Here is a 12,197-nt window from a genome sequence, read left to right as displayed (position 1 = left end):
TGTTGGTGCAAGCTTAAGCAAAAATATTCCACCAATGGGAACAAGCCACAAAGGTGAGGGGTATGGCTTCAGGAGGGTTCAGTTTGCAAGATCTAAAGCCATACACACTGCTCAAGTGTGTGTGTGTGCGTATGTGTGTAAGTGTATGTGTGAGAGTGAGTGAGTGTAACATTGCAGGGATTTGCACTCTAGTGACTCCTCACCTCAGAAAGACAGTCAGCCCACACACATACATGCACACACACATACTCACACACACACACACAAACACACACACTCATTGCACTGCCATGTGTAATATTGAGTCAGATTTAGTTTCCATGTAGCTTCACCTCCCAAACTATTTTATTTTGGAGGAACAGGAAGTTGTAAAGTATTTTTGTACAAATTTAATACTTTGGTAGCATGATGTTCCTGCTGTTTGTCCTGTTGGGCTCCACTGCGCCCCTTCCCCCTTTGTATGGACGACTACTGAGCAACAATAAAGATCAGACCTGCTGGGACCACTGCACTTCCTGTCTGCATTTCCTATGTGTGCTCACAACCACATTTATGTGCTCACATGTTTTCCGGTAGGAGTTGTGTCTGACACACCTTAAGTCATCAGCAATGTTGGAAATTGGGTTGCACCAGTTTTAAAAATGATGCCGACAATGAAGGCGTGTTTACAAATCGTGAACGTGACATTAACACCTTTTAGGCTGAGAGAAGATGGTGTCCATGACCATAAATGAGAAATAAACCTGAGAAAACATCCTCATGCATTTCGTTCTTGTTATCACATGGTTCATCATGAGTGTGAAGGAGTGTGAAGTGTAATATTAACAAATTTACTTATTTGGGACATTGTCAAAAGAATAAATCATAGATTAAAATATTACATTAATTTTCACAGAATGACACATTTGATGACAGCTGTATTCTTTCTTCGATGTAACTTTTCATGATTGTTGGAGGTTTTATTGTTTTAATGCAGCATTGAATCATAATAATAAGACCGTATTTTTATTCCGTTTTAAACTGAAGCGGAAGTGACGCATTTTCTGCGCGCGGCTCCCTTTCTTGCTCAGTGATGGATTAGTCTGGTCTGGTCTTTGCTGCGTTGTTTCTCCCTCACCTCTCGACACATTTTGACTCGCTGATAATCGGTCGATCCAGCAACAACAAAGTCATCCGGCTGTTGGACCAATAACCGCTTAAATAAAGAAGCCACGACCCGGACAGGAAGCATGTCCACCGCGCTGGAGAGCTACATTAACCGTATCCTTCACTCGGTACCCAGCTAGCATGCTAACAGACCGTCTGAATGAATGGAAGCCAGTTAGCCTGTTAGCATATGAGCCAACGATGATGTTTGTTGTTTAATAAGCAGTTTGTGTGTAATTCTGTACACCAGTTGTTTAGTAAACAGGTTGTTTGTCTTTTATGTGTGTGGACGTCGGTAATGTTTGCAGTAAACTCGTCACGGTTGCGATGCAGAAAGATGCTTCTTTAACTGTGCACTTCAGGTACCGTGGCCATCGTCACCTCAGACGGGCGGATGATCGTGGTGAGTTTAGGGACTCGTGGGTAAACAAATCAATGAATTGAGATTTGGGTGTCTGAAAGTTTTAAGACGGAATTGCACTGTAACAATTTTTTCATGCGCTTTCCCGCCTGTTATTTTCCACTCATTTAAATCTTTGTGCTTGTAACATTTAATCTCACCGTACAATGGCGTGTAGAGAAGGCAAGTGCATTTATATATCATATAAATACATGTAGTGTGTTTTACCAAGACAGAAACGTACATCAGAGGAGTTTAAGAGACACCCTGACAGTCGGGTTAGAATCCATTCATTCCTATTGCTGATAATGTCATTATGTGTGTGATGTGTTCAGGGCACTCTGAAAGGCTTCGATCAGACCATAAACCTGATCCTGGATGAGAGCCACGAGCGAGTGTTCAGCTCCAGTCAGGGCGTGGAGCAGGTGGTCCTGGGGCTTTACATCGTCAGAGGAGACAACGTGTGAGTCTGACCTCACCACACACTGCTGTTAGGGCCTCAATGATCACATGCCACCATAATAAGGATGCTGCTTCACATTTAGTCATTCTATCTGAAACATTAAGGATTCTTCTCTTAAATTATTTTTATATTTCTCATGGTTGCTATAGTGATACTTTCACAGTTAAATCTGCATAATTTGGATCAGATGAGACCCCAGTTAAAACACTGAATGACTCGTTAAAATGGATTTAGATACTTTACATGTGATCCTGCAGAGATGAAATATGACATTATTTTGAAGTGTGTGTGTGTGTGTGTGTGTGTGTGTGTGTGTGTGTGTGTGTGTGTGTGTGTGTGTGTGTGTGTGTGTGTCTCACAGTGCTGTCATTGGTGAGATCGATGAGGAAACTGATTCGACTCTGGATCTGGGAAACATTCGAGCTGAGCCGCTCAACTCTGTTGTCCACTGACTTTTGACCTCTGCGTCCCTGTGGTGACCGGAGCGTGATGATGGCGTGTTTCTGTGTGTACCAGCTGACATGTTTGTGTTTGTATTTTTATAAATAAATCAGTGAGTTTGATGTTGCTGGTTAAGGTTTCTTTTTTTAATCTTTGTCAGTTTCAGATTGCCGAATAAAGTTTTTCTGTTTCTCATAATTTGTCTGTGTGTTTGAGTGTAAATAAGCTGTGATGACGCCATCTGACCAGCAGAGAGCGCCAAACTCAGGGAAAACACGAAGACCTACTGGGAGAGCGAATCATGAAGGATTCCAGAGATCTATAATTTTATTATTATTCTGGAGAATAAAAATCCCTCCAAGCATTTACTTCTAACTGCTTGTCTTCTTCAAACTGACGTAAAGATTTATAATACAGGACCTAAATGTTATAACGTGTTGAGTCTCACAGAAAAATATGTTTCTTCACAGAAAACAGTTTTTGTTTGTTAGGGTAGATTTGTGTAGGACACAAGAAGCAGAATACACAGAGGAAGTGTGTCAGTAAAGAGGAAGCCAGATGGGTGGAGGGGAGGGGTGGGCCCTTATTCTTGGTGGCTCTTTCCTGTTTGGGTGTGGCCTCATAACACTGTAGTAAACTGTGAGTGTGTTTCCTCCTCTGCGTGTGTGTGGCTCAAAGCTTTTTCCATCAACACGCTCTGACATGCTGCACTGCTCTCTGTCTGAACAAGTAAAACACACATGCGGAGAGAAAAGCACACACACACACTGTGAATTTTTGCCTGTGTGGGCTCGTCTAGATGAAGGCTTCAGATGTTTATGGAATTGATGAGGAAGACATCCACACTGATGATGAAGAAGGTGATGGTTGTGATTATGATTGTGATAATGATGGGTGTAGTGGTGGTTGTGATGATGAAGATGTCATTTAACGTCACCATGAATTCAATTTTGTGTACTTTTTAAAACTACATATGTATGACGGCACATTACATTAGAAGTGAAGCTCTTAAAAAAATCAAACCGCTTTCACGAAGCAGCAGGCGGAAAGCAGCTGAGAGGATCAACTCTGCAAAAATACCGGAAGTTAATCACGAATCTTGTTAGAATAAAAGTTATTTCCACCAAATGTTGAAACGTCTCAGAAGACAGAATTTAATAGAATGAATTAAATATTGGAAAACAGTTTAATGTGATATATTTAAATTCATTTCATCATCGTCATCATGGCATTTTCACTTTGCATTACATGGAATCTATCACAACTAAATACAGATTCATCAGTCATCTTTTATTCATATTGTTAAAGGGATTTGTTGATTTGTTTCACTTTGCAACCTCATTTACAAAATTGGGATTAAAAGACTAAATCATTGAATTCAATCAATTAATTACATAGTAATATTAACCATTCCTGTACTTTCTCATCAGTGAAAGATAGATAGTAGAATATTGGCAGGAATGTTGTCATGCTGTCTTGGCCAAGCAGAGTTTGGTTTATTCATCCTGCCAGTACAGCTCAAAATCCCCGAAGCAGAGGTTGATTTATTCTGAAAGGCTAAACAGGAAGCACTAAGGGTGTGCGTTTGTTTGCATCACAGAACAGAGCAGTGGCAGCAGAGGGAGCGGCTCTGGTAGAGCAACATAGACACAGCACAGGAGAGAGAGAGCAGAGAGCGGACGGGTGGATGATTGTGAGTCCAGCTTATTTTCCTCTTTCCTGTTTTTTTCGTGTCTTTTCTTGTCTTTCTTCACTCCATCACGCAGCGCCGCTCTGCACACAGACAGACACAGAGACGGACAGGACAGACACAGACAGACAGTAAGAGACAGAGGGAGAGACGGGCCGGTGCTCGGGCTGGGTTTGCGGAAGCGACCGGCGGACAGACAGACAGATAGTCAGACAGACAGGCAGGCGGGCAGACAGACATACAGACAGGTAGGACTCGCTTAGTGAGGATTATTTATGTTATGGGAGCAGACAGACAGATAATCAGGCAGACAGTCGAAGATCATCATGGTGGGTGGGACCTGTCTGTCTGCCTGCCCGTCTCCCTGTCTGTGTGTGTCGGTCTCCGGTCCTGCGTGGCCTGCGGGCAGAGGTTTGCCCGGCAGGGAGGCTCCGGAGGCGGACAGCGAGCGGCGGAGACAGACACACAGAGACAGAGAAAGAGACAAGAACAGAGACAGGAAGTAACTTAATAGACTGCGAGTTCAGGAGTTTAGAGGAACCTGTCTGTCTGCCGGCCTGTCTGTCTCTCCGATGTAGACTAGACCTTGTTGCTGTGTGTCTGTAAGCAGTGTGCGCACACACACACACACACACACACACACACACACACACACACACACACACTCTGTTGTCAGTGTACTGACAGCCCCACCTAGTTCTGTTTGACTCAGGGATGTGTGTGTGTGAGTGTGTATGTGTGAGAGAGTGTGAGTCCATCTTCCTCCTTTAACAACTTCACTTTACTAGATTATCATGATGCTGCTTTCTGGTGCCTGTTGCAAATTGGAGCGCCCCAGTGAGTGTGTGCTCAGTGTAACTGCAGTTTGTGGTGATGTGAAGATATTTTCATCACCCCATTTTGTGTTTTGAACTCGTTAATAAAAAGATTTGACTCAAATTAGACAGTAAATGTTACATCTGTGTTACAGATTTTGAGTGTCAGAGATCAGACATTAACATTCCGGAGAAGTTTGCGGTTTATTTGTCTGTGGTCTGACTCAGTTGGACTCAGTTGGACTCAGTTGGGCTCAGTTGGGCTCAGTTGGACTCTGGGCCTGTTTGCTGTTGTGATTGTGAGCACACAGCAGCAGCAGAATGTGTAAGGATGCTAAGTGTCACGGTGACACACAATGTCTGAGGGTTCCTCCTCTCAGCTCCTCGTGGTGTGGTGTCTTACATTGTTCATGGTTACTAAGATGTTGCTATGTGGTTGCTGTGTTGGAGCTTATGGTTAATTAGTGGTTGTTGTGGTATTCAGGCTGATTGTTAGAGTATTGTAAGTGATTACAATGTTATTCATTGGTATTTTCAAGGGTGCTTTAGCTGGGAAACTGAGTACCTACCATATGCAGGGTGGTTGCTACGGCATTATTATATTATTGTTACAATCTCCTTGGTGGTTGCTTGAGTGTTAAGATTGTTGCTCAGGTGTCACTTCACATTTGGTAAAAGGTACATGGTGGTTGCAAATGTTTTAAGGGGGTTTCAGGATTGAAAATGTGCTTATCACTGTTACTATGTTTTTACTAGTAAGTCCTGAATGGTTTGTACTGTTACCACTTACATGTGGAAAGAGTGAAAAGATGGAGGTGTAGAATGTTGTAAATGTGATTATCTCTGAGACAGCGAGTGAGCTGTTCATGTTGCTTCACACCACCGATCTAACCAACGCACACACATTTATCTCATCACCACGGTAACCCTTGCAGACCCTTATTAACAAAGATGAGAAGCTTGTGTGTGTGTGTGTGTGTGCTGCATGTTACTGTGACAACTCCAGCTGCAGCCTGACATGACTGGTATGCATGCACATAAACACACAAACATGCATATACTGTATATGTACCATATAGCAACAGTAAGCAGGAAAGATTTCAGAGTTATGACATCACCAGCTGTGTGGTCACATGACCTCTCTGTTTTCACGTACCTGCCCAGCAGCATGCTGGGTAATTCTGAACTTCCAAGGAGAGGGAGGAGATCTCCATCTGTGTTTGTGTGTGTGTGTGTTTGTGTAATTGATAGCTGCAGCACCAGGTGCTTTGTATTGACAGGTGGAGTGAAGATAACGCCGCATGGTGATTGGCTGTTGGAAAATAATGAAGAATGGAGCTGGTATCCTGGCAACCATGTTTACTGTATTTGCATTTTGTGTGTTAGTCAGTGAAGCAGCCAAAAACTGTAAACACAACATCAATAAATCAGTAAACATGATCACGATTCTTCACAGAAAACAAATATTAATACCCCCCCCTCCCTCTCCCACTCTGTCTCTCTCCCCTCCTCTCTCTCTCTCGCTCTATCTCTCTGTGTCTCCCTCTCTGTCTCTCTTTCTCTCCCAACCCTCCCTCTCTCTCTCTCTCTGTCTGTCTCTCTCTCTGCCTTTCTGTCTCTCTGTCTCTCACTCTCTCTCTGTCTCTCACTCTCTTTCTCTCTCTCTGTCTCTCTCTCACTCTGTCTCTCCCCCTCTCTCTCTCTCTCTGTCTCTCCCTCTGTCTGTCTGTCTCTCTCTCTCTCTCTCTCTCTCCCTTTCCCTCACTCTGTCTCTTTCTTTGTCTCTCTGTCTCTTTCTTTTTCTACGTTTGTCGCCCTCTCAGAAGACAGACAGACAGGATGCGTGAATACAAGCTGGTTGTTTTAGGATCTGGAGGAGTCGGGAAATCAGCTCTGGTAAGTTACTTGTTTTTAGTTTAAGGGTTTTGTTTTTGTTGTCGGGGTCTTCAGGTATTTCATAGCTCCAAATAAGAGAAACTCCTGATTCATGATAACTTTATGAATGGGTGCATGGTTGTGGGCGGAGCTAAAGTCATAGATGACAGAGATCCTGATCAAGACACATGTTAACCAACAATATGCCACATGTACATGGAGTCAAACAGGGAAGATAAGAAGGCACCAGAGTTTTCTTCTAAAATTCACGGGATACATAGACTGCAGTCATCTACGCACGCACACACACACAAACACACACACACACACACAATGCATCGTTTCTCTCAGTGATATAATGGAGACGTGTCACTGTGTCACATTAATTCCATTCTAATGACTTTCAACAGAGAACAGAGCTCCATTAACACACTGCCCCACTTGATCTGCCTGTCTCGCTCTCTCTCTCTCTCTCTCTCTCTCTCTCTCTCTCTGTCTGTCTGCCTGTCTGTCTGCCTACCTGTCTCTCTCTCTGTCTGTGTCTCTCTCGTTCTCTCTGCCTGTCTCTCTCTCTTACTGTCTCTCTCTCTGCAGACTGTGCAGTTTGTTCAGGGGATCTTTGTGGAGAAATATGATCCCACGATAGAGGATTCCTACAGGAAGGTGAGTCAGTATCAGCCTGTATGTCTCTCCTCAAATAAAAGTAAAATCCTTCTGTCACACATGGTGTTAATTGTCTCTCTCTCTCTCTTTCTCTCTCTCTCTCACCGTCTTTCTCTATCTTCAGCAAGTGGAGGTTGATGGACAGCAGTGTATGTTGGAGATCTTGGACACAGCAGGAACAGTAAGATCTGTCTGTCTGTGGGACCTGTCTTTCTTCCTGCCTGTCTTGTTGCCTTCCTGTGTGACCTGTCTGTCTGTCTGTCTGTCTCTCTAGGAGCAGTTCACGGCGATGCGGGACCTGTACATGAAGAATGGCCAGGGCTTCGCTCTGGTTTACTCCATCACAGCTCAGTCCACCTTCAACGATCTGCAGGACCTCAGAGAGCAAATCCTCAGAGTGAAGGACACCGAGGATGTACGAGAGAGAGACAGATGCACACATAATCACATACACACACATGCATACACACACACACATTCACACGTTATCAGCTGCTCATTATGTGTGCACTCACTGTTTGTTTTTAGCTTTATTTTTGGCTGCGTTGCCATGCAACAGAGCTGTATGACTGAGCCTGTAAACGTGTTGTGTTCAGGTTCCCATGATCCTGGTGGGAAATAAGTGTGACCTGGAGGTGGAGCGTGTCGTGGCCAAAGACTCTGGGATTGGACTCGCTCGCCAGTGGAACTCCTGTGCTTTCCTGGAGACATCTGCCAAGAGTAAGATCAACGTCAACGAGGTCAGGGTCCACACACACACACACACACACACACACACACTCACTCACTCACTCAATCTTTATTTTATACATAAAGTATAGTATAGTTTACAGTTTACACAAGAACAGTTGAATGATGATGACGATGATGATAAAGACTTCATCAGCTGAATATGTTTCAGGGCAGAGTCACACTTGAAAAGAGTTGCAATATGTATTCACAAATGAATATTGTTTTTGTGTGTGTGCGTGTGTGTGTGTGTGTGTGTGCAGATCTTCTACGATCTGGTGCGACAGATCAACAGGAGGTATCCTGGTGCTGGAAAACCTCCCAAAAAGTCAAACTGTCAGCTTCTCTAATGCCATGTATGTTACACAGTTTAACACACACACCTGTTACTACTCACACCTGTTAGTACTCACAGCTGTCAGTGCACACACCTGTTAGTACACACACCTGTTTGTACACAGTTGATTAATAACACATTCTCATATCACTTCCAGGTGTGTCTGTCCACATGACCCACAACCAACCACAGGACATCTTCCAGCTGGCCACGCCTCTTAGTGACATCATCATCATCAACATCGGCCACCTTTGCCCTCCCTCAGCACCCACCACTCTGTCTTACCAAGAATGGAGACTGTTGCCTTGTAAACATTTCTTACACGGAAAAGACTGCAGCGGCCAAGATGATGATGATGATGACAGTGATGATGATGATGATGATGATGATTCTGTTGTTGCAGGAATGGGGCTGCCTATGCTCAATCTACATTTCCCATGATTCTCTCTGCTCGCTCTTTTCGTCTTGGGGGCGGGGCTTCCTGCATCTGATTTTAAAATGTTTTCTTTCCTTTAAGTCTCGAGCCAATCACACAGTGGCTGACCACTTTGCAGTCGGCCATTTTGGATATAACGGTGGATACAACATGGCTGACCGTGCGTATGTGTGTATTTGTTTGTGTGTGTGGCGGTGTGTGTGTGTGAATATGTGCTTGCAGTCAAACCTTTGTCCAACAGTAATTATTATGATTCTGTGTGAAAAGTCCACACATTTTATTTTGTGCTTGGTATTTAGGGGGAGGGGAGTGGGAGGGGGGAGGGGTCGCAGCAGGTCAGGGGTCAGTTTATGGTTGAACAAAAGGGTTAGCATTTTTAGTGTATTCTTACACAATTTAGTACTGTAGCTGCAAGTTAGCCTAAAAGTAAGCTAGCGGAATAGTTGCTAACAGCCGACATTACTTTTTTCCCCAACCACGTTCTTATCACGCCACATGACCCTGAAACGTCTGCCGTAAATTTGTTAGATTGGATTAGATTGGATTGGATGTATGATGTTGCTTCCTGCCCCGCCTCCTTATTGGAATACGGGTGGGGGGGATGATAAAGACTGTTAGCATTCATGCACAGTTAGCTTCTGAGGCTAGCCTGTTACCCCAGCATAATGTAATGGGAATGTTATGAGGAAATAACTAACTATGCTAACATGTTGTCTGTGGTTGTCGGAGGCTGTGAGCTCGGTGGCTATAGCTGCTAACAACGCTCATTCTATATCTTTGGTGGAAGTAGTTAAAATGTACGTTAAGAAAATAAAGGTTGGCTGTAGCTGCGACATATGAGCGGGTCATTAGCTCTGTTAGCGTAGCATATTCTTTAAGAAGGGAGGGGGTGTTGTTAGCATGGGCTTGCTGATTAGCATGAGCCGACTCCAGGTCTGCTGCTCAGGGCGACACGTTGTCTTCAGACAGCAAGCACACACAGGTCCATTCTGTGTGTGCGTGTGTGTGTGTGATCGAGAGAGAGAGCTGCAGTGAGTCAGGTCATTTTCTGTGTTACTTACCACATTCTTACCTGATAATTAAAGTTATTAACATTTTTTTCCACTTTATCTGATGAGGAAATATGAACAGTTTAAACTCTAAAAAACTTCAAATCCCACATAAAGGGAAAACATTTGAATTACATGATTAGGTACATATTCAGAAATATAAACAGACAGAAATGGCAGAAATAAATCCACAAAGTGCATGACCTCATCAGTTAAAGAGGAAGTTGTTTTTCTTTAAGGGGGCAGGGGGCAGGGCTTGAGGATGGGGTGTGGTCTCTGGTCTCCATTCGTGGCCTGGGAAACAACAGCTCTGTATTGTTTATTCATGTCTGTGTGAGAATGTTGAGCTTACAGCCATGTTGGACCTGTGAGTACTGCAGTACAGTGTAGTACTTCAGTACAGTGTAGTACTGCTGTCAGTATTCTCCTCTAGTATGTGTAGCATGTTGATGTTCGTGTCAGTGTCAGTGTGATCTGCAGGAGGCGCTGTGACAGTTTGCATGCCGAGCAGAAGCTGCTTCAGGAGAAACGTCTGACTGCAGCCACAACCCAGCTCTCTGATTGGCTCTTGCGCAGGGCGGGCATTCCTATTGGTTCTCGTAGCAGGTTAACTCCTGTCTTAGAGTGGCAAGCATTCCCATTGGCTCCTGTACTCGTGGGACATTCCTATCGGTTTCTGTATTAATGAGTGGTTCTGGTTGGTTTCTTTATTAATGGATCGTTCTGATTGGTTTCTGTATTAATGGGTGGTACTGATTGGTCTCTGTATCAATGGGGTAATCCTATTAGTTGGTGTGTTAGCCGGGTGATTCTTTGATCAACATCTATTTCAGTGTTTTTGTGATCTGGCTCACGTGTCAGTATATGCCTATATTATGTTAGCTTGTGAAGATTTAATTTAGCATTTGTTAGCATGGAGTTTGACATGCAGTTTAATGTTTTAGTATTACATCTTAAGTATAAGCATTAGCATTACTGTTACCATGCTAATGAGCAGCTGAGCCAGGTAAGTCATTCCTGTGATGAGTATTCGCACTGAGCTTATTGGCTGATGGTAACCTTGCTACTTGAACAAAGAGCCAATCAGATGAGAGGAGGCTGTGGTCAGACAGACTGACACTCGTCGTTCCATCAGAACTCTGGGAGCATAAATCCACGTGTGCAGATTCAGACTGAGCTCTGGGGTCGGATAGTGATGCCTGATCCAGTCCACAGTCAGATCTGATCACAGTGTGGTCCCGGACCAGAGCTTTAACACATCTGAACCCAAATTCTGCTTTGTGTTTATCCAGACAGGAAGTGTCCCACATTTATGTAAATCCGTCCACAGGGTCGCAAGCCAGTCCTGCTCTTTCACAGGGTCAGATGTTATGCTGGTGGAGACATAATCAATTCTTTCTTGTTTTGTTGCCTAAATATGGTCAAATTTAAAATGTGAAATAAACATTGAAATGGAGACAGATTTACCAAAATGTGGGAGTGGTCCTTTAATTTAGCGTCCTCACATGTCAGAGGTCGCGTGGAGGCGACGAGTGGACCTGCAGCCAATCACAAATGATTTACTGAATGAATTCTGCTTCAGTTACTCTGTTTAGCATGATGACCAGTGAAATGTAAAGAAATCAGTTCAACAAGAACCAGTTCAGAACTCCTTCAGGGGCAGTTCAGCCAGATCGGATCCGCTGAGTCCAGTTAACGTTTGTGTGTTTAAGAGTTATTCTGGTTTAGCTGTAACTGCAAACCGCTAAACTGGTCTGAGATAGTATGAACTGGTCTGAACTGGTTTCTACTGCAGAAGCCCACAGCAGCAGGGGGGGGGGGGGGTGTGAAGCCAAATGTAAACTTAAAAACTAAAAAGCCTTAAATAAAAGTGGTGCAATTTTCTAACAGAGACGTGGAAGTGTGGAATCATTCGGATGGGTGGAAGATAGAAAGATGGATGGATACATTGAATAGAAAATTTTGCAAACCTATTTTTATCATTGATTATGACTGATTGATATTCATTACATGATTTTTTTAATTGCAGCAATACTGAGACGATCATTTATTCAGTTGTCCCTCTTGCGGACAATGGGTGGCAGCAATTCGCCATCTACTGTTTTCCCTGAACGCAGCATGGCGCCTTGACGTCGCTCCGTAGACGTGTTGAA

At 43.7% G+C, this 12,197-nt stretch overlaps 2 protein-coding genes across 3 annotated transcripts; both read left to right on the top strand.

Annotated features, from left to right (window-relative positions):
* Positions 1-1,049: 1,049 nt before the first annotated feature.
* lsm8 (LSM8 homolog, U6 small nuclear RNA associated) lies at positions 1,050-2,572 on the top strand. The gene is made up of 4 exons (XM_076159790.1): positions 1,050-1,260; positions 1,509-1,549; positions 1,882-2,009; positions 2,371-2,572. Exons 1-4 carry the CDS (start codon positions 1,230-1,232, stop codon positions 2,459-2,461), a joined length of 291 nt encoding a protein of 96 aa, XP_076015905.1. The 5' UTR covers positions 1,050-1,229; the 3' UTR covers positions 2,462-2,572.
* Positions 2,573-4,039: 1,467 nt separating this feature from the next.
* LOC143008136 (ras-related protein Rap-1b-like) lies at positions 4,040-11,933 on the top strand. Of its 2 annotated transcripts, none has more exons than XM_076159744.1 (8): positions 4,040-4,143; positions 6,779-6,851; positions 7,425-7,493; positions 7,618-7,674; positions 7,768-7,908; positions 8,090-8,233; positions 8,486-8,578; positions 8,717-11,933. In XM_076159744.1, the coding sequence occupies exons 2-7, from the start codon at positions 6,795-6,797 to the stop codon at positions 8,570-8,572; spliced, it is 555 nt and encodes a 184-aa protein (XP_076015859.1). In that variant the 5' UTR covers positions 4,040-4,143; positions 6,779-6,794; the 3' UTR covers positions 8,573-8,578; positions 8,717-11,933. The 2 variants fall into 2 exon arrangements, with proteins under 2 accessions (XP_076015859.1, XP_076015860.1); XM_076159745.1 differs by having other exon boundaries at positions 4,043-4,143; positions 6,782-6,851.
* Positions 11,934-12,197: the final 264 nt, after the last annotated feature.

This window comes from Genypterus blacodes, unplaced genomic scaffold (assembly GCF_046128005.1).
Source record: "Genypterus blacodes isolate CSIRO-AG114 ecotype Tasmania unplaced genomic scaffold, CSIRO-AGI_Gbla_v1 ptg000099l_1, whole genome shotgun sequence".
Classification (NCBI taxonomy): Eukaryota; Metazoa; Chordata; class Actinopteri; order Ophidiiformes; family Ophidiidae; genus Genypterus; species Genypterus blacodes.
The sequence above is the reverse complement of the archived record's forward strand: the minus strand, read 5'-3'. Positions and strand labels throughout refer to the sequence as shown.

What these genes read in the sequence shown, in the direction of transcription:
- lsm8 (XM_076159790.1), top strand. Translation starts at nt 1,230, where the DNA reads ATGTCCACCGCGCTGGAGAGCTACATTAACC. An exon ending in GCTGGAGAGCTACATTAACC is followed by an intron (nt 1,261 to 1,508) that starts GTATCCTTCACT and finishes TGTGCACTTCAG; the next exon opens with GTACCGTGGCCATCGTCACC. An exon ending in CAGACGGGCGGATGATCGTG is followed by an intron (nt 1,550 to 1,881) that starts GTGAGTTTAGGG and finishes TGATGTGTTCAG; the next exon opens with GGCACTCTGAAAGGCTTCGA.
- LOC143008136 (XM_076159744.1), top strand. Translation starts at nt 6,795, where the DNA reads ATGCGTGAATACAAGCTGGTTGTTTTAGGATCTGGAGGAGTCGGGAAA. An exon ending in GAGTCGGGAAATCAGCTCTG is followed by an intron (nt 6,852 to 7,424) that starts GTAAGTTACTTG and finishes CTCTCTCTGCAG; the next exon opens with ACTGTGCAGTTTGTTCAGGG. An exon ending in TCTTGGACACAGCAGGAACA is followed by an intron (nt 7,675 to 7,767) that starts GTAAGATCTGTC and finishes CTGTCTCTCTAG; the next exon opens with GAGCAGTTCACGGCGATGCG.